At 47.2% G+C, this 20,513-nt stretch overlaps 1 protein-coding gene across 2 annotated transcripts in view; it reads left to right on the forward strand.

Annotated features, from left to right (window-relative positions):
- The window catches only part of MGAT5 (alpha-1,6-mannosylglycoprotein 6-beta-N-acetylglucosaminyltransferase), a 338,394-nt gene that overhangs the window by 243,125 nt on the left and 74,756 nt on the right, over positions 1-20,513 (forward strand). For both annotated transcript variants that reach the window (XM_064484718.1, XM_031451304.2), the window contains exon 11: positions 2,438-2,571. In XM_064484718.1, coding sequence (XP_064340788.1) covers positions 2,438-2,571 — 134 coding nt within the window. The remainder of the gene's footprint in view (positions 1-2,437; positions 2,572-20,513) is intronic.

The raw sequence follows: 20,513 nt of genomic DNA on the forward strand, positions 1-20,513 counted from the left end.
CAGCTGATATGTGTGGCTTTTGCTTTATTATAAGCAACTTTAGGAATGCTTGTGCTGAGACCAGAGCTTGGGTGGGGATGTCACCAAGCAGGCACCCAGCTGCTGGCTGGCTCCTTGGAGGCATCGCACATCTGAATCACCTGTCCAGCCAGTCTCAGCTGAGCAGCCTCTCGTTTTGCAGACACTCAGTGTCCTGTGACAGGTTCACGGTGGCCTGGGAGGGAACATGGAGGGTCTGCCCGGTGCTGGTGAAACGTGGCAGTGCCATTTGTCAGTGCTAACTGGATCTCTCCTGAAGTTTCACCTGAGCTTCTTAAACTGCACCTGCCAGTCGTCAGTCCCCAAGTTAAGACCTGCAGATTGGAGAGAGGAGTTGAAAGAAAGTGTGTGGATGAAAACTTAGAGGAGAGCTTATATGTGTAATTCATTCTTCATACAGTGTCCAAGTCGATTTAGTACCAAATTATAGTCATAAAATGATAAAAGCGCAGCATTCCGCACAAGTTTTTTGAGTAAATTATTTACTTCCCCTCTCTTTCACTGTTCAAGCCATGGGGAACCTTTTATACAAAAATATAAACATATGAGTTCTTTTCTTTTTGGGTTTTGACGATCACTTTATTTTTCCAACCTTTTAAGATGCTGTAGATGCTAGATTATTTCATTTTTTAAGAAGGGCCCACCTAGAGACTAGATAACCGAACTGCAGGAGCAAATACCCAAAGCGTGGAGCTTTCATCACCGCGAAAGTTTTCTGAAAATAAAAAACCCACGATCTCAAAGTTTAAAGTGTCAGATTCTATTTCAGAATTTTTACAATTAACCCAAAGTCTCATACAAAGGGATGCTTTAAGCGGCCTTCTCAACATTTCAGATGCAGGCAGGTTCTCTTCCCCTCCCCGATGCTTTTTCCAATCCCCTCCTGCCAGCTCCTCACAAAGGGAAAAAAAGCAACCATTGCCTCTTGTTGGCAGTGGAATGTATTCAGTAATTTACTTCCCAGCCAACTACAGCCATGGCCATTGCCTCTGGGCACTTGTTCAAAAACGCAGAAATGAAATAACAGATTGGCCAGACTGCACACAACTCCCCAGTCACAACGCTATTATCTCCTCGTTCTGCCACCCCCATTAGGCTGTGGCCTGGTAGACCGGATGGTGATGAGGACTATTTATGCAGCTCATTCCTGTCCTCGGTTCAGGGCTCCCTGCCCTCTCCTGTTCATCTTCCTGTGGGTCCCTGAAGGGGCCAGGACCTTGAGATTCCCTAGAGCATCTTAAAGGGTTGCTCTGCCCACTTCCCGCCCGGGAGAGGCTGCTGAGGGCTGAGGACACAGAAACAAGACAAAGGAGCCACCTTTTTCCATTTGTCCATGCCCCACCTGTGAATGAGTAGTGTGGGAGAAACGCTGTATGGGTTTTACTGAATATCGAGTAGTTCTCCATTGAAGTTATTTTTAACTGTTCTATTCAGGTCAGTGTCAAACCCAGCAGTTGCTTCACTTCATATTGTGGCCCCTCCTCTGCAGGGGCATCTCCTGCGAAGCAGATTTCTCTGGACAGGTGACTGTATGGGAGGGGAGGGTCTCTGGCTCACCAAGAGAGCCTTGTTTTCTGACGGCTGCCTTCTGATGACATTACTTTGCAAGACTGTAGACAAAGGAGACAAAAGTTTGAGGAGGGTGTGGGGTTGCTTTCTCCCTTGGTCAAAGTGTTAGAGACGTTTTGGAACTCAGATGATGAGTGGTCCAGAGAGCACCTTTTCTCTTCCGGAATAGTCTCTCCTGGAGACCAGACGTGATTCTTTGTGGTGGTTGGCTTTTGTGGGGTGATTCACGTCCCAGTGAACTTCATCTTTTCTCCTGTCTTAGTCCCATCCATCCATTCAGTACGGCACCAGAATCACATCTTCCATGAGTGAGTGATTCTTAGAGAAGGTGCAGGGTTGGGGTGATGTTACTTTGTTTTGCCCCCAAATCCACTTTGACCCACCTGGAGGGGGAACACGACTCAAGTCAGATGAGACCGTGTGGGGCCCAGTGGAGAACTACTGATGCAGCCCTGCTCCCTGTGGATTTTGGGCCACCAGCTGGTAAAACCTAGTGAGGACATTTTTGTCAGGAGACAGTAGCCTTGCACTGAAGATGCCGGAAGGAAGGGAGGGCCCAGCTGAATGGCTTTTAAACAGAGGTACTCTCCACTGGAAACAGCAGGATCTGGTTCAGGGTTGGCTTTGGGTTAATCCATCTTGGGAAGGATTCTTCTCCTATGAAGGTTTCTGCTGGGGCCGTGTGGGAGCTGGCACCCCCAGTTAAGAAAGAGCATTAAAATGAAAACATTTAATTATGTGCAAGATGGCTTGTATTAAATTTGTTATTACTGTTGTTTCTTCTGGCTGATTCAATCCTAACCGCCCTGTCCCTTCCTCTCCACATCAGCTCATACCCCAGACAACAGCTTCCTGGGATTCGTGGTTGAGCAGCACCTGAACTCCAGCGACATCCACCACATTAACGAAATCAAAAGGCAGAACCAGTCCCTGGTGTATGGCAAAGTGGATAGCTTCTGGAAGGTGAGTCACCCTGTGTGTCTCTCTCTCTGAAAAGAAGCTCGTTTGGGTAATTTAATTTAACTTTGATCTGGAGAGTAATCAAGCCAAGTGCCCACGGCTTAATGGGGTCTGCTTAGAAGTAAACAAGGGTAGGCAGGGATTGGGCCAGTCAGCGCCTGGGTGTCTCATAAAGGCTATACCTGTACAGAGGCTGCACAGCAGAGCCCCTCACTCTGTGCCCATTGGAAGTGACATGTTACAGCTTCTCTCTCATCCTGTGCTTACTTCCGGAAGCCAGGGCCCCACAGGGGCTGGAGGCCTTTCTGGAACAAGGCATTGCACAGAGGGACTCTTTGCCAAGTGACTCATTTCCTCTGCCTTCTGTTAAATGGTTTGTAAAGGTAGACAGCTCCCTTTGCCCGGGGAGGGCAGTGGCCCTCACATCCTCTTGGCTGTGATCAGTCCTGTGGTCAGTACTCGCAGTGGTCGGTACTCAACTCACCAGGAAAGAAAGATGCCTGCCTGGGCTGACCACAGCACTTTGACTGGGGACATCTTGGACGAAGCAACATTCTTGGCCCTGGGCCAAGGCCAAGGTTTGCATTAAAGCATTGGACCATCAGGCCCTGGAGGGCCTCTTGGTCCTCCTGGATGATTTCCAGGACACATCTAGGGAAGGTCCAACAAAAGAGGAACCCAATTGGGGTGTGACCTGTTGACATGACATGCAAATCAAATCTGCCTTCATATGCAAATGTTGTGATGTTTTTGGAGGATGTGTTTGTATGAGATGAAATGGTCTCCAGGACTTCAAAAAATGTGCCTCTTCTCAAACATTAAAGTTAATTACTTCCTGGAATGATCAAGAACTGTGGTCTCATGTTTCCATGTCACCTTTGCGAAGGCAATTAGAAATCTGACCGCTGAGGGTGCACAAGCAATGAGCAGGTAAAGAATCCCCTGCTTTTGGTTTTCTGACCCCGGGTTCAGAAAAGGGAAGGCAGTGTCACCCCATCGTCAGTTCTAGAATGCTAATTATGCGGCAGGGACCACACATCAGCCTATTTCCATGGAAGCTGATTTATTTCCAGATAACTGTCTTTGCTTTAAAAAAAGAATAAAACAGCTAGAACTCTGTCCTAATTTAGTACAGTGGTTTTCCACTGAGGACAGTTTCATTTCCCCAGGGGACATCTGGCAATGTCTGGGGACAGTTTTGGTTGTCACAACTGAGGGGAGGTAGCCCTCACATCTAGTGGGTAGAGATCAGGGATGTGCTAGACATCTGACCCTGCAGAGGGCAGTCCCACGACAAAGAAGTATCCAGCACAAAATGTCAGTGGTACCGAGGCTGGTAATAAGATTTATTTTCTAATCTGTTATTCCACGTTTTCTCTCAAGTAAAATAAAATCAGTCGGGATGATAAATTGTTATTTAAGATGTTCCCATGAGTTGATACGTCTTGGCTTCTTTTGTGTCGAAATCTACCCTGTGTGAATAGAGCATTTTTCGGTTGATGTTCAGGCTGCCGTGGTTGGAAAGGGCACATTGGGCGTTCTCATTCTCAGATCCGTTGTCGCATCAAGTGAATGGATCAAGGCACTGGTTTTAGGAAGACATGGGCTCCTAAAAAAAAAAAAAAAAAAAAAAAAAAATCAACATAGCTCCCTTCTCCCCCAGTACCTGCTCTAAAAAATAGTTTCCATGTCTTCGTAGACTTGACCTTGAAATTATACACTTTTGTCTTGGAACAAGGTGTAACTTGTTCCTAGGTAGAAATTTTTCAGTTTCCCTGGGAAAACAAACTGATAAATTGGTTCTGAAAGCTTTTAGGTTACCGTTTTTTGGTCAGAGTAATACTCCACTAAAAGGATGATTTCCTTGATGCCAGTCAGAATCCCAAAAGTGTCAACCACATTGGCCCAAGTGAGTTGGGGTGTGATGTGGAAATCCCTCTGAAACTAGGCAGGTGACCTGACCTGTGTGCTGGGCGTCACCCAGATGTTACAAAAGACTGAGCAGCGTTGTGTCTCTTAGAATTCGTTTGAGTACCAAAAAACTAGGGTGTTCCATTTTAATACACTGTTATTACCCAGCATTCTTTGATGAGAAAGGACCCCAAAGATGTAAAAGGTGGTGAAGTTTTCACATAAATTCGGGACATCGTTTCAGACTTAGGAACATAGCAAAGTATGTGAGAGTTGAGTTTCTTTTCCTAAAACTTCCCCATCCCGCAGTACCTAGCAGATGTGCGCGGAAAACAGGTGCCCCTTTAAGTGTGATGTTTCCAGGGTCGCAGTCAGCACCGACTTCAGCTGGCAGGACCAGGATGCTTTGTGTATTGATTTTCCCATCCGTTGCCCCTTTCTCTCCCCTCACCCGACCTCCTTTGCCTCAGACATCTTTGGGTAGGGGAGCAACACCATCAGCCCTGGGAGGGTTAGGATTGCCATGAGGGCGTGTGGGTGGGCATGGTTTTGGACCAGATGAATTGGGAGGTCCTCCCTCATCCTCAGACTCTAGAAATTCTGAAGATAGCTGCCGTGCTATCACTGCAACTCCATGTCCTCCCCCAACTCTTGAGGGAGTCCCACCTGCAGAGAGACACGTGGATGGGGAAGGCCACCCCATGAGCCCTCCACCCTTGGCCGATTGGTTCAGGAGGTTGTCCTCCAACCCAAGGCAGTCCAGCTCACATCCGTGATGCTGGCTCAGAAAGCCAAGCTGGATCAATGGAATTCTTCACTTGGCATTGTGAAACAGAGCGGCAGTGAGCCATGGGGACAGAAATCAAAAGGATGTGTCCAGAGTTGTAATGAAGCCATGGCAGAAGCCTTCCAGGAGCCCAGGGATGAGGAAGCAGGATTGATCTGGAAAGGGAGGTGGCTCTGTCGAGAGAATGATGGAGCTGAGCTACAGGGAGGAGAGGTGCCACCATGAGAGATGTGGGGTGCTTTGGAGGGGCTAGATAGGAGTGCAGACAGACAGACAGACAGACAGAAACCCTCCATGCAACCTGGAGAGAAAGGAAAAGCAGCTGCTGGAGTCCCCGGAAACATTCTTGTTCCGAATCATACATCCCTTTATCACACTCTGTTCCCTTGCAGTATCCTGAGTTATTTCTGTTCCTTGTAGTCATGTGAAGGATGTCTTCTGAAATATGTCTTCCTTGCTTTCCAAATGCCTACTAAGAAATATAGTCTGTTAGACATATGGGCTCAGCAGGAAAGGGCTATCTCTTCAACTCCTCCCATCAGCCCCTAGTTCATGGGCGAGGTACCCTGTGGTCTTGTCCTGATGTCGTAATACACAGTGGAGAGGTGCCTGGGAGAGAGGACCTTGCTGTCTGACTCCAGAATCCCAAAGATGCCAATTTGAGAAGTATCATGGCCCAAGACCCTTAGTATCAACCAAGACTGTGTACAGTCTAATCTCAAATACAAATCTCTTTCTTAGCCTAAGAGCCCAGCATTCTAGGTTCTTGACAGTGTGGTCATTGGCGTCAGCTAACACGTGTGCCTGTAAGAAGAGCTCTGTCCACTGTGGCCGAATTCAAAGTCCTTTAGCAGCCTATTGCCTCAATTCATCAGGGAATGAAAATTTAAGACAATTTGGTAAAAATAAGAGATTTTGAAAATTGGCATTAGAAATGAAAATTAATTGGAATCTTGCTAAACTGTACTATTTATTTCCATGTTCCTTTAAAAATCATATCCCGAGCACAACTGAATCTTCTGTGGATTCAGCATATTTATGGTCCCACCGTGATGTTCTTGATACTCCTTGATACACAATTGCAGCCAAAGTAAATGTCCTAAAGAGCTTGCTCTGAGCCCCTCCAGGGAATAAGCGTAGCCTCCGGACCGCAAGCTGGGGTTCACACATTAGCCTGCGGTTCGCCAGCCTGAGAGGTAATTAACTGCTCTGAGCCTTACATGGCTGACCTGTGACACGGGAGCAGTAACAGCTACCGTGTAGAGCAGGGCTTCTCAGCCTTAGTGGTACGTGTGAGACACTTGGGGTCTTGGTAGAAAATGCTGGTGCTGACCCAGACCATCTGGGGCGGGGCCGAGACCCTGCATTTCTCACAAGCACCTGGATGATGCTGGGGGTGCTGTTGATCAAAGCACAGGCCTCGGGATCTCTGGGGTCCTGTAGAGTGCTTGGCCCTGAGTCGCTGGCAGATCAGTGAATAAATAATTCCTTTTTCCTCTTTACTTTTGCCTTCCTGCTACTCCTGTCAGACTGCCAGCTCTCGTGTGACTTTTTATCACTGGTAGTGCCTGATTCCAGTCACCTGCCAGGCTCCCTCCCCATGAAGCACATTTGGAGACGTTGCTACTGCTGGTCTCTGGTGCCTGGCCCCTTAGAGAGGGGCACATCTGGTCCACAGTGGCCTCTGAGAGGAGGCGAGAGGCCCAGTGTCTTCTTCCTCATCACCTGCTGTCTTAGCTTGTACAGTCGGCGTAGTGGTCAGGAACGCAGGCTCGGCGCCAGATGGCTGGGCTCAAGTCCTGCCTGTCCCGCCTCTGCCTGATCTGGGGCAAGTTGCTCAACTTCACAGGGCCTCGTTTTTCATGGGGGTGACGATCATTCAGTCTCTGTAGTGCTTAAATGGGGTAATATATGCGAAGTGTTTAGAAAACGGCCTGGCACAGAGTAAGTCTAAACGTTTGCTGCTGTCATAAATGTCATTATTGGGATCAGATAGGAAACAGAGTTGATAGGGATGTGAGATTGGGGGCAGGGGGTATGGCGGGTGGCAGGGTAGAGCCTGTGGGAAACTGGCAAACAAGCCTGTTCAAAGATGCTCAGGTTCCAATTTTTGAACTATGTCAGTGGTTGGCAAACTCTGACTCAGGGGCCAAATCTGCTTTTGTAAATGAAGTTTTATTGGCACACAGCCACACCTGGGTTGGTTGTGACAACCAACATCCATTGTCTGGGGCTGCTTTTGCTCAAAAGTGGCCTAATTGTATAGCTGTGACAGGCACTGTATGACCAGCAAAGCCTGAAATTTGTATTTTCTGGACCTTGACGGAAAAACTTTACTGACCCCTGAACTCCACCACATCCCACGTAAACCAGGTCCCTCTTGGAGGGCACCTTTGGCCGACAGTCCCAGGCATGGATTTCATCAGAGGCCTTTTAGGCTTGTTTTGGGGTTCTTGGTTATGTTCTGTATGACTGAGGCTTATGGGTAAGCAATACATGGAAAAGGAAGTGTGAGATGTTACTAAAATCTCTGCTATTGTAAAGACAAGGCTCCCACCTTGAGCCTGGCTTCTGTTAGTAGCAGGAATTCAGCGGCAGCTACTGCTTATTCAGTAACTAATGCATTGGTAATAAGCGAGGGCCTGATTTTAGTGTGGTGTTTACACTTCTCTGAGCCTTTCACAGCCATCATTTAGGGAGGTGCGTGGTGACTCCTGAGGAAGCCAGAGCAGCTGTTACCTCCTTCACCTTCCTGGTTTCCAGAGGAGAAACCGGCTCAAGGAGATGGAAGGACTTGGCCAAGGTTCTACTGCACATGGTCTGACAAGCCCAGAACCAGGGTCAAGCTTCTGACCTCCCCTTTCAGAAACTTGCCTCCTTGGCTCCACTTGCTGGAGGAGCTGTTTCTCTGCCCCACCCCTGGAGGGTGAGTCTGTGTTTAGAGCAGGATTCAGAAGCTAGGAAGCAAGGTCTGCGAGCATGACTTACGTGCCCAGAAGGCGCCCTGGGCAAATACTGCTGTAACAGGTCACACGTCACTCCCGGGTGCTCAGCGCACACATTGAGGACATCAGCAGCAGCCTCGCAGCCAGTTCTGCACAGAGTAAATACGCCCGATTTGAGCACTTCAAATTGTTCCTGGCTCCAGACCCCAGCGCCTGACTCGCCCTAGCCCCAGACGGCCTGGCAGCAACCAAAGTCAACCGGTCTCAACTGAATTTGGAAAGCTCCTTTTTATTTAGATCTCAAAGACTGTGGTTTTAAAGCATCCCCTATAATGACACGTAGCCCACAGGCCTCAGGGCAGGGAGCAGGACGATTTTTTTCACTTGTAATATAGTTTTATTATCACACTTCAATTATGAAATAATGAAATTTCCCAACAAATATCCTGCGGAACTACCATTTTTTCCAACAAAAATGGTACACAAATGTGGCTGCTCCTCACATTCAATGTTTACCCCGTATTCGAGTTTCTGATGAATCAACTATACGTTGGAATTCTGAGGCATCTCCTTGTTATACTAGGCAGTGCATTAGAAAAGAGATAATAGTGCAGTTAGTCTCTAATAATCTTTTGAGCATCTCTGTAGTTAACAACCACTGAAGAAGAAAGTGCAAATGTGCAAATGAGAGAGAACAAAAGCAGTTTCTAGACCTGTAGTGTGTAGTAGAGGATACAAACCCATAGCCCTGCAGAAATGTGATACTTCCTGCCCTTCTTAATCCATTCTCCACACGGCAGCAGCAGGCAAGATCGTTTTCAGAATTGAGTTGTGTTCCTCCTTTTCTCAAAAACTCTCCGATGGCTTCATTTTAAACTTTTACAGCACGTTACATTTCCGGTGAAATCCAGTCTCGAATTTAAATAACCGAAAATAAATCTTTAAAGTCTCTAGACTGGGTGACTTCTGAGTCTCAGATAGAATGCCATTCTAAAAACTATGTAATTATCTACCTCACTAATTTGGTTGACTTGGGCTTTGCTTAAATTAATGCAAAATTGGAAATGGGAGTAGTTTGGGGAAATGCCGTTTTATTTCGTCATAGGAGTGAACTGCTCTTAGTGTATTGTTTTAATGAACTGCCAAAGACCTTTGTCATCAAAGACTATACTAAAATCCTTGAACAGAACACATTTTTGTAAGTAGATTAAACCTTGTCATCCTGTCCTTTAAAGTAACTTGGCCAGACTTTTCTTCCCAGATAAGGTGGAGATAAACCAGATATATTTAACCCAACCTTAAGTCAAATTTGCCTATGCATTTTGAAATACAAAATTGGAATCTTTTTGAAGTTTTTCTGGAAAATTTACTGCAATCACAGCTTGCGGTTCTGGTTCCAACCAGAAGAGCATTCAGAAGCATCCCTGTATCTCCCTCAGTTTATTCCTCATTTTGGGGGGAGGGGGAGTCAATCAGAAAAGACTCCTGCATGACTGTACTTACCGGAAGCAGGGGGCACATTGCTTTTCCCTGAGGAGGACTTCAGTGGACCTCTGCAGATGCAGCCCCTCCAGACAGCCCTTGCCAAGCCTCGGTCACCTGTCCCTGCTGTTCTGCCCGGCTCAGGACAAAGGTGGTCACCCCACACAGCTTTTTCCCACATTCAAGTGCATGTTTGGGGGTTGGGGGAGGAACCAAGAAGAGAAGCCAAATGCAAAGAGAAACATCAGGCATGAATCACTGGCTTTTGAGATTTTTAAGGGCTACCGTCCAGGGGACTTAAGGATTTTTCAGAAAAAGCCTTGGCTGAGTGCTGGCTATACCCCACCCTGGGTGGCGACTGTCATGAGCTCGTCTGTGTGAGGAGGGTGTGCAGGAAGAAACCCTGTCTTGGAGCTCGGAGAGCCTTGGGGGCCTCTCCCCATCTCATCATCCTAGAGGCCTGTTCCCCGTGTCAGCCAGCTTTCTGTTTCCATCTTTAGCCCGTTGAGGTTTCCCTGTCCACTGGCAGAAGAGAGCATGTCCTCTCCGTCACTCTTTGGGTTAAGCCCAGAAACATTGATTGGAGACAGCCTGGAGCGGTTGGAGGAGCCCTGGGTGGGAAAGCAGATGCCCGGTTCTAATTTCAGCTGCACGGCTCGCTGGCTGCCTGTCCTTGGAATTCATTTGCCCTCCGGGTCTCACTTTCCTCATCTGTAAAATGAGGCAAAGGACTGGATGTTCTTTTCTTTTTTTTCCCCAGAGTTCCATGACTGTATAATCTGAACTCCTTCTTGGCTGCCTCTAATTCTTTCAAGAGCAGGGGCAGAGGGAAAATGGCCCACAGGACAACTTTATGGGCCACCAGAAATAGGGCAGCGGGGTGATAACTGGGCCAGGCCAGGCACAGAGTCCATAAAACTCCCCAACTGGGGAAAGGATGAGGTTGCTGGATTTAACATTCGTGTGTGTAAAAGAGATTTTAGGAATTCATTGACAGTAAGCTTATGTGAATCAACAGTGTGGGGAGAGGCCAAGAGTAGGCAGTGGACCTTCAGTGGTAAAGAACGAAGGACTGGTAGATCCCATCCATTTGGGGGCACCTAACGCACTCCAGGGTCTGGCAGTGACTTCCTTCCTCTGGAAGACTTCCACCTGGAGGCTTGGGGTACTAAGAGCATGGGCTGTCGAGCAGACTGGTGGGGTTCCATCCTGGCTCTGCACTTGACTAGCTGTGTGATCGCAGGCAGGTACCTTAGGCTCCCCGTGCCTCTGTTTTCTCATCCAAAATGGGTAGTAATACTAGCACCTACTTTGGGGTTCTTACAGAGATCAGATGAGTGAATAAATACAAAGCTATGGAAACGATGCTTGGTATCATTAAGGTCTGTTCATTTTTGCTGTTATTATCATCTAGGCAGATTAGAGCCTTTTGATTAGAAGGCGTACCAATGTGGGGAGACTCAGAGCCATGCTTTATGAAGACTGGTTGAAGACACTGGCATGTCTGGCCAAGAAAACAGTGAGCTTGATTGAGGCTGCAGTGGGTGAGTGCGAACCCCAAAGTGGCAGCAAACAAATGAGGCATCAGATTGGGCCTGAGTGACCCCCAGAAGGACAGAAGATAGACTGCTCCTGAACTTCCCAAGCTTTCAAGGAATATCAGATGAAGCATAACTCAACCGTCAGCTCCGTCCAAAGAGAAGGCAGGCCACCTGGGAAGCCGTTAATCCCCCATCGCTGCTGGCTGAAGGGACTTTGGCAGGGTTTTGGGAGAGGTGTCACTGATGCCAGGGGATGTTGAGCCGCCTGAGTTGCCTGGCAACCAGAGAGGATGCATTTCTGGAAGGCAGATGGGAAGGGGCAAGAGGAAGGGAGACAGGAGAGGGACTCCAAGGAGGGAACACCCCCACCACCACCATTTTTGTTTAGCCAGCACAGTATTTTTTTTTAATTGGGAAATTTGCTGTTTGGGAATGTTCATCTGAAAAGTCAGAATCTCCAGTTTCTCTTGAAAATATAGGAGGTGTGGCCAGTTGGACTCTCATTCCTCACCAGCCAAAGAGTGGCTGGGGCCGAGTGGTGGGCTGTCCCCATTATGGGTTCAGGGTTGTTGTGGGGACGACAGTCCTTTGGGGCCATGTGTAACCCCCATGACCTACTGGACCCCCACAGGTATTTGAGGTTGTGACGTTGCACTAGGGAGGCCAGGCAGGAGCCACCACTTTTGACTCGAGCTCTCGGGGAACAGGTTTCCCCTGGAGAGGGCAAAGTGACAGAAGGAACTTTAGATGGAAGTCTGTCAAGTTTTGAGGCTTAAGGGAAGTTTTGAGAGGCTGTCTTCAGCCTGTGGCTCCAGCAGGAAGCCCAGGTTCTTGAAATCTGTGAGACTTTGCCTTTTTCTCCTTGTCAGGGCCCAGCCCTGATACGCCCACTGCCAGGGTGGCTTCTGCCAAGTTGTCTTGTGGTTAAAGCAAAGGTTCCTCTCCAGGGCGCTGGGAAGGCTTCCTGGCCGCGATTCTGGACCTGGGACTCGGAGCCTGTCGGCAGACTGCTCTTGCGTAATTTAATAAAGGCTTCCGATTCCTTCCCACCTGGGAGTAAAAGCCTTTCTTCAGGACCCAACTGAAAGAGCCTCCTGTGGCTCTCATTTCAAGCAGCAGCTCTGTTGTAGGTCCGTGCAGGGACCTGGCCTGGTTCTCCAGAGAAGCATTGATTTAGGAGGGGTTTGGCTGAAGTGATTTCCAGCCTACATTCCAAAGAAACACAGGAAAGCTTAAGTTGATGCTTAGAATCTAGGTCAGTGTTAAACAGACTTGCTTGATCGTACATGCCACCTGGGAGTTAGTTAGCTGAAAGGAGCCCTCCGCAGCCTCATCTCATCCCAGTCTGCAGGGAAGGGACCTGGGAAATGTATGTTGCTCCCAGAGAGTCTTTTAAACAGGCGAGTTTGAGAAACACTATACTAGGTAGTCAGAGTGCTCCTAGATCAGTAAAACCTCAGTCACTTCCTTTCCATGCCTGGTGGATGGTTGCCGCACAGCCGGGAACCACCCTGTGCAGTGGAAGACAGGTGTGTGCCCTGGTTTTACCAGCTGCATCCCGTCCTCCTAGCCCCAGGCCCATCCCCCAAGGACCCGCCCTCTTATTTACCTGTGATAGCCAATCACCTGAATCCATGCCAGGGTGCAGTCAGCTGGTACCCATTCCAGTGAAGTCTCTCTCAAGAATGTTTGCCTTTCAACCTGGTGATTCAAATACGAATTTGTAGGAATTTGAGAGGTACAGAGAACTTCCACACGGCCTCATGAAGTGTGTGTCAGTTTTATAGGTGATGAAACAAAGCCTCGGAGACATTTAGAAGAAGCTAATCCACCTTGAGGTAGTCTTCTTGTTGCTGCTCCTTTTGCTGCAACATGTACTTTTGAGGGGTCACCGACAGTCCAAAGGTGTGAATGATGAATGGTGGAATTTCAGACCTTGCTGCAGGTGGTTAGGGAGGCATTTGAGAGCGTAGGGGAGGAGAGTAGTTTTCTTGGTGCCCCTCAGGAGAACCACCATCCAGTGGCCCAGTCTGTTGGTGACTGGCAGCCCTCCCAGAGGCATAAACAGCTACATGGAAATTACTGGAGCTGGGAGAAGAAAATGTATCAAAGCGTTGTGGGTGAAAAGAGGCCCCTTGTGCTCAGCAGAGGGTCTCCTACAAAAGCCAGGACTGGCTTGCGTAGCAGCAGGCTGAGGCAGCCAGCCACCACCCCGAGGGTGGAGTGCTTCTGGAAGTTTCCGAGCCACTGCCTGCCCGCTCTAATAACACTGGGAGGATTTCATTTGTAGCTCTTAGTAAACACAGCTGTTGTGGTTGTAATTTGCCTCAAGGCTTTTTACTATTACTCCAATCCTAATGGTTTGGCAACCCATCTGGGAAAAGTGGGGTTTAGGGAGGGGAAAAGAACTGCTGCCTGAGAGCCAAGAGAAGAGCAGCGGCTGTCTGTGGGCAGAAGCCACTGAGCGAGTCCCAGCGCGTGGAAGCCGTGCTCCACGGAGGAGGAGGAGGAGGACATGGCTGCATCCCAGGGAGTGGCCAGCGGGTCTCAGGTTCCCACGTGCTGGGCTGCACAGGGAGGAACCAGAGAGCCATGCTGAGATGAGTTATAAAAGCGTTGCACGATTGTTCCCTTCAAGTGGAGAAAGGGTTAAGATCGTTCTTGAATGGAGAGATATAATGCCTGTGAATTTATGACAGTCGGAACGGCGCGCCTTCCTGAATGTGAGGAAGCGCAGATTTATAAGGACAACTGAGATAGCATACTGATGATATTTCCCCCAAACAGAACATTATTTAAGCATAGCTTATAGAAAAATTGTTTTGGATGAGAATTCTAGGCATCGTTCGAGTTCTTCCAAAAGTACAGTCACAACTAGAGGGGGCGCACCTGTACTCAGCCGTGCCGCGCAGAAGCTGGTTGGGCCAGGAGGACGTGGCCACGCTGAGAAATACGGACTTACTGAGGGGCAGAGGCAGAGCTGGCCGATGGTCCCACACACCTGCTGGCAGTGTCTCGGCCCAGCCAAAGTTGTGCTATCCCAGGAGACTTGAGAGGTGTAGAGAGATTGCCCAGGACGTTGCCACCAATCCAATTCAAAGAAGGCTTCCTGAGGGGGAGGAGAACTTGGATGTCTTTGGTTCAGGAATGCAGATCCCTGAGGCTGCCTGGCTTCGTACTGGGAGAATGAAGTTTATTTTCTTGCCGGAGAGGAGCTCAGACACACCTAAAAAAGCTCGCCTTGCATCATCCCTTCCTTGCTTAGAAACTCAGCAAAGAAAACAAACTCATGGCAGTAGAAGGAAATGAAAGTGTGGATCTCTGGCTGTTTCTTGGAGAAAACAAAAGCCAGAAAGAAGTATGATCAAAACGAGTTTAGAGGCAATTCAGATTATAAAGCCAAAAATGACAGTCAAAGAATCCAAGTGTGTTGGACCGGTTGGAGGAAATTTGACCTCTTCCTGGTGCTGTTTGCACGGCCGCAGGGCCCAGGTACATAAGGTGTCTGTGTGAGTTGGCACCCGGATAGCTTCCCACACCAGTTGGAATCCTTGAGGAATCATTTTGGGTAAAAACTGAAACTGTAGGATTCACCCTGTGTAACCTTCTACATCAGCACAAAGCCAAGTCCTTGAGACTTTGAAACAGACCCCGGAAGGATAGAGCTGGTTGATAGAGTTTTATAGTGAAAATACAGATTGGGAGCATCTTTTACAATGTAGAGTGATTTCTGGAAGCAGAATTCACTATTTTATTACAAGAAGAGGTATTATGACCTTGAGAAACCGTGATCAACCAATAGAGAAGATACTTTTGAGATAATATGTATGTGTCTCAAATCGTATTTAGCATCTATATACAATTTCATACTTAAATAAAAATCATATAAGCAGCATATGCTCATAAAATCTGGCTGTGCAGCCCTGAGTACTGAATGAATCCACCTGTACTCAAAATAACTCAGGACTCGCCCCTCAGGGATCCTGGTCCAGCCTCAGGGACAGCTGAGCTCCAGGGACACGGGAGTTATCCCTGGTCAGTTGGAATTTTTACAGCTGGCTGGCCTTTGCTTCCTCCTCCTCTGATTCTCTGATTCTGTTTTTAACTAGTTTGAGCTCCTTGGAGAGGTGGTGATGATTATGGCTAATATCTGAGCACCTCCTGTGTGCCAGGCATGATCTTCACAATAACTCTGTCAAGTCAGTGCTGCTATTAAACCCATTTTCCAGGGAGCAGCTGAGGCAGAGGCTGAGGTCCCACAGGTAGTAAATGGCTGAGTCAAGATCTGAATGGTAGACTGCAGCCACTACCCTGGATCCCCTCCCAGCAAAGGGACTTTTTCTGTAACTTCTCCTTTTTCTCCTGCCCGTCCCCTCAAATCCCAGGAGCCTGAATATATATCCATGATGGCATGGGATAGATTTCAAGAAAAGTTCTAGAGTATTCTGGGTGGGAACTTAAAATCCCATGTACAGAACCGAGGAACTGAACTGGTGAAACCGTTTGCCTCTGTCCCAAATCTAAAGACGTCTCAAGACGAAATCTGTCTGTTTTCATTATATTTAAAACATTTGCCATAGAACCGGTTATTAGGAACCTACTTGGACCTACAGGACCTATCAGGACTCGCAAAGACATGTCTGCCCTTAGGGAGCTGGGAGAGACAAATACTGACCTGGACAAGTGAAAAAGTGGGGGAAATTCAAAAATAAAGTTAAAAACTAGGTGGAAGGACACAAATGAGCCCAAATGGCTTTTGAAGGTGTCAGGACTTTAAGGATGAGAATGAGGCTGGCCCCTGTAAGGCATGAGTGATGGTCCATGTGTGGGTGGGGGTGATAAGGTTCTCATCTTTTATACTTAGTCTCTTATTTACCCTTGGCAAAGTCAGATTTAACAGGCCCTTCAGCCATCTGTAGAGCCCTGGAGGCGGGCACGGCAATTACGAGCGTGGGCTCCAGAGACAGAGAAGGATTTGTGTCCAGGCTCTGCAGCTTACTCATTGTGCATTCTTTCACCTGACCCTTAACTAATCTAAGCCTCAGTGTTCCCAGCTGTAAAATGGAGGGAGTAATTGTGCACAACTCACAGGGATTGCTTGAGGTCATCTGTGCGCATGAAAACATTTAGTAGCTTCCTGGCATATAGTAATTGCTTCATAAATATCAACGTGACGATGTTGTGACTGTTGGTGGGGCACTCGGGCTCTGGGGTGACAGGATGATTCCTGAGTCCTTTCCACTCTGCATCCTCACTCTCATGTGAACTCACCTGGCTTCCAGCCTCTTGCTCACCTCATCTGCAGGTCCACCTTTCTCTCTCTCTCTCTGTCCTCTTTCCTCTCTCCCCTCCTCATCTTCCTCCTCTTCTCATGCTTCTCTTGACCCTTTCTCCCTATTTTTAGGTTTTAGCCTATTAACTACAGTTTGATGAAACAGTTGAGAAGTATCTGCTCGCAGAAATGCATGTGCGTTTGTTCTGAGTATTTTATTATCTTGTGATGACTTGCTCATATTACTTGTCTCCAGGGTCAAGTGTTCCCTTGCTAGTTTCATTCTTTCAGGGATAAGATAGGAGGGAAGCGTTATTCTGGCCATGACCCAAAAGACAGATGAGCCACAGCTCCGGAGCAGACACAGAGGTCTCAGTGGAAGTGGCTGCTTGTCCTTGGGAGGAAACATCTGTAACTTGGGAGGGCTCCCTTCCTCCAGCTGGATGTAGGGTCCAAAGAATTCAGTTTCACGCAGGCAGACCAGTAGACCGAGGCAGCCCGCCAGCACCTGGAAACCCAGAGAAAGTGGTACTGTGGGTGAGCGTGGCCTCTGATGGGGTGGGAGCTCGTCTTCCCAGCAAGCGGCTGTGGGCTGGATGGCGGGCTTCCTGAGCACAGGCACCAGGGGTCTTGTTCTCACTTGATCCCTGGTGCTCAGCCAGGCCCTGACCCCAGGAAGAACAAAATAAAATTTGAAGCAATAGCAACTCCAATATTTTGCAGTGAGAGAGAGAAAAAAGAAAAAAAAAATGTTTGCATCTTGGAGCTATGTTCCTGCAGTGAAGGGATTAGCCATGGGCTCTGGGCTCAGTCTTGACTCCATCACTTGCCCTGTGGCCCTGGGTATGTTTAAACCTCCGTAAACCCAGCTTTCTCATCTAATTTAACGGTGCCTGGGTCATAGGACTGTAGAGATGAAGTAAGGAAGGTCAGGAAGTGGTTCGTTCAGTGTCTGCCATGTAGTAAGTGCTCAAGGAAGACTGGCTGGCAGCTTCCTCTCTTGATTGTCTCCATCTGGGCTCAGCTTTTGGTGACTGAAAAGCAGGTGCACCCACCCTGGCCTTGCTGTGCTGTGGGAAGTGTCCTTAAGAAAGTGGAGGACAAGCAAAAAAACCCAAAAGTCAGCAGAAGGAAGGGAATAATAAAGATCAGGGAGGAAATAAATAAAATTGAGATTAAAAAAACAATGGAAAAAAACAGTCAAACCAAAGGCTGGTTTTTTGAAAGAGTAAATAAAATTGACAAACCTCTGGCCAAACTCACAAAGAAGAAAAAAGAGAGAGCACAAATAATAAAAATAAGAAAAGAAAGTGGAGGCAGACCCCTCCCCTCGCAGAGCTGTAACTGCCCAGTAAGCCGCCTGTCTTCTCCAAGCCCCAGTTTTCGCATCTCCTACATGGCAGGTTTGCAGTCAAGATCTTGCAAGAGGAGAGTGTAAATGCTGGTGCCGTGCCAGGATGGAAGCCAGCCTTTCTGTGGTTATGTCTGAATCCCATATTGCTTTCATGGCCATACATATGGTTAGGTGCTGCCACATTAGCTGTTTTGTGTTTGCCCCACCCCAGCCAAGTGGGTTATATTCAATTTCTAACTTTGCAGGCGGCAAGAACCTTGTTTCATTCATTCTTTCAGAATAGATGTGTAATGTCTGCCAGACGTTGTTCTAAGGTCTGGTCCTGCAAGAGGAGATAGGGTGTAAGCGTGCCTTCTTGGAGCTTATATTCTAAATAAGGGAAATGAAGGTGCTAAACCACTAACTAAATACATGGTACAGTAGTCCAGTGATACGTTCTGTGAGCAATAATAAAATAAGGTAAGGAAACTGAAAATGATGGGAGTTGCCTTTTTTGCAGGGACATAGTACTTTTTTTTTCTTTAGCATACACCTGCCCCCTCCCCAAATCCCAGTAAAAGTTAAGTCTTTACAAAGAGAAAAGCCAGTGTCATTTTTCATGGAAATGAGTTTCAAATTCTTCTAGAACTATGGGAAGTTTGAAGTCATGTCTTTGGCCTGATTAAAATAACTTTCTAGAATGATTGTGGTTCCAGGTACCCAGGTAGATGTCTGGAAAGAGTGATGGGTTTCAGAAATGCAGACATTTTTTGGGACTCCCTCCCAGGCCCCTCGGTGTATGTCTTAGTCTTAGCTGGTTCAGACCTCACAGTCAGCTCTTGTGAAGTGGCCTTCAGAGGTTTGCTCTTCCCATTTCAATTTGCAGTTCTTTAGAAGCTGATTTTTAGCTGTGTGCATTCCCTAGCCGTGCTTAAGCATGAACCTAGGTCTTTTCTGGTAAAAACACATTAGAAATGTCTATTTTTAAGGAACATCGTTATTTGCTTAATAAACCCTGGTTATGTGAAGTAAGTTTCGGTTTGGGGGAATTGAGAAGCATCTTTATGAGATGGCCCCATCAGTAATGTTAGCCCTGGTGTGATGTGGTGGTTCTCAGCCCCAGCTGCTGCTCCTTGAATTGCCTGGACAGATGTTCAGAATCTCAGTGCCCAGGTTTCACCCATTCCAAACCAGTTAGATCAGAATCTCCATCTACCTGATAAAAGCTCCCCAGGTGATCATAGTGTGCGGCCAAGGTTGACCACCACTGTTGTGTCTTATGCGAAGGATCAGGGTGCCAGGGTGGTTTTTAGATGTAGCACATATCAGAATCACCCAGGAACTGGGCAAAAGCAGGTACCACCTCTAGAGACTTGGAAGCAGTAAGGCTGCGGAGGGCCTGAGGATTACAGATATTCTAGGTGATTTTGATGCAGATAGTGGGGGAACCAAACTTAGAGCTTTTCAGCCTCTGCCTCCCCAGATGATTCTAAGCTATTTTGGAGATTTGAGGATATGCTGGAAAATTGAGAGTAGACAGAAAGATCTCTTGATCGACCTGCACTTCTCAAAGGCTTGAGTAACTTACATCTGTCACTTCCTTGTCCATCATGCTGAGACCAACAGTCCTTGGAATTTGAGGCACCCATGGTGGCCAGGCACTTCTGCCCCCACAGTTTGAATTGTGTGCACATCAAATGTCAGGTTTGTCTGCAGAAGGAGGGTATAGCTCAAGTGGTCGAGCACATGTTCAGCATACACAAGGTCCTGGGTTCATTCCCCAGTACCTCCATTAAAAATAAATGTAATTACTGTCCCCCTGAAATAAATAAATAAACCCCCTCCCATTTAAAAAAAAATCAGATGTATTTGTTACCAAACCTGTTTATGCTACATACTTGTATTGTAATTATATCATTTCATTAACAATTACATAAACTGATGAAATATGAATGTGAAAATGAGCAGTCACTTCTGTACAGACTTAGACTGTAGCTTTGGAAGGATTTGATCCAAATGAGTCCTCTTAAAAAAAATTGCTGTTAAATTAGGGATGATTGAGACAACAGTAAAATAATGGGGAAATTCATAAAGATTTTGAGGCTGCATTTACGTTGCTGTCCAAGTATTTTTAAGTTGATACACACCTTAAAGAAATTTCAGCAATTGTTATTTTAGATTAAAATAAAACATTACTGGCATAGAGGTATCCCCTTTCATTTTTGTCTGCTTTGAAGAGTTCTTTGAGCAATCAGATACCTCTCCCTCTTGTCAAATAAGAAACAGTGAGCAGTGATATCTGCTCTGGGTGCGGGAGAGAAGCTGTCGTAAGCCATTAGCACAGTGATACAGCACTAATTTTCTACCTGCGTAGACAACGTAAATAATTTGGGGAAACTTTCTATTTTTCTTATAAAACACAGTACCTCTAGTTTAAATCAAACACTGAACTGAAAGGAAGAATTAGTCAAGGACCTGTCACCCAGCTATTGAGCTGAACTACACTAAAAGATTCGCTTTTGAAATTGCCTTTCTGCCCCCCACCCTACCCAGGCTGTTGTCAGTGCTGCCGTTGTCCGCTTCTGCCACTTGTAGCCAGTTGTTATTTATTATACAGTGGTTAATCTCATCCTTGACACATCACAGGGTTCTCAGTCAGGGATGGGCAAATTCA

This window comes from Camelus dromedarius, chromosome 4 (genome assembly GCF_036321535.1).
Source record: "Camelus dromedarius isolate mCamDro1 chromosome 4, mCamDro1.pat, whole genome shotgun sequence".
Classification (NCBI taxonomy): Eukaryota; Metazoa; Chordata; class Mammalia; order Artiodactyla; family Camelidae; genus Camelus; species Camelus dromedarius.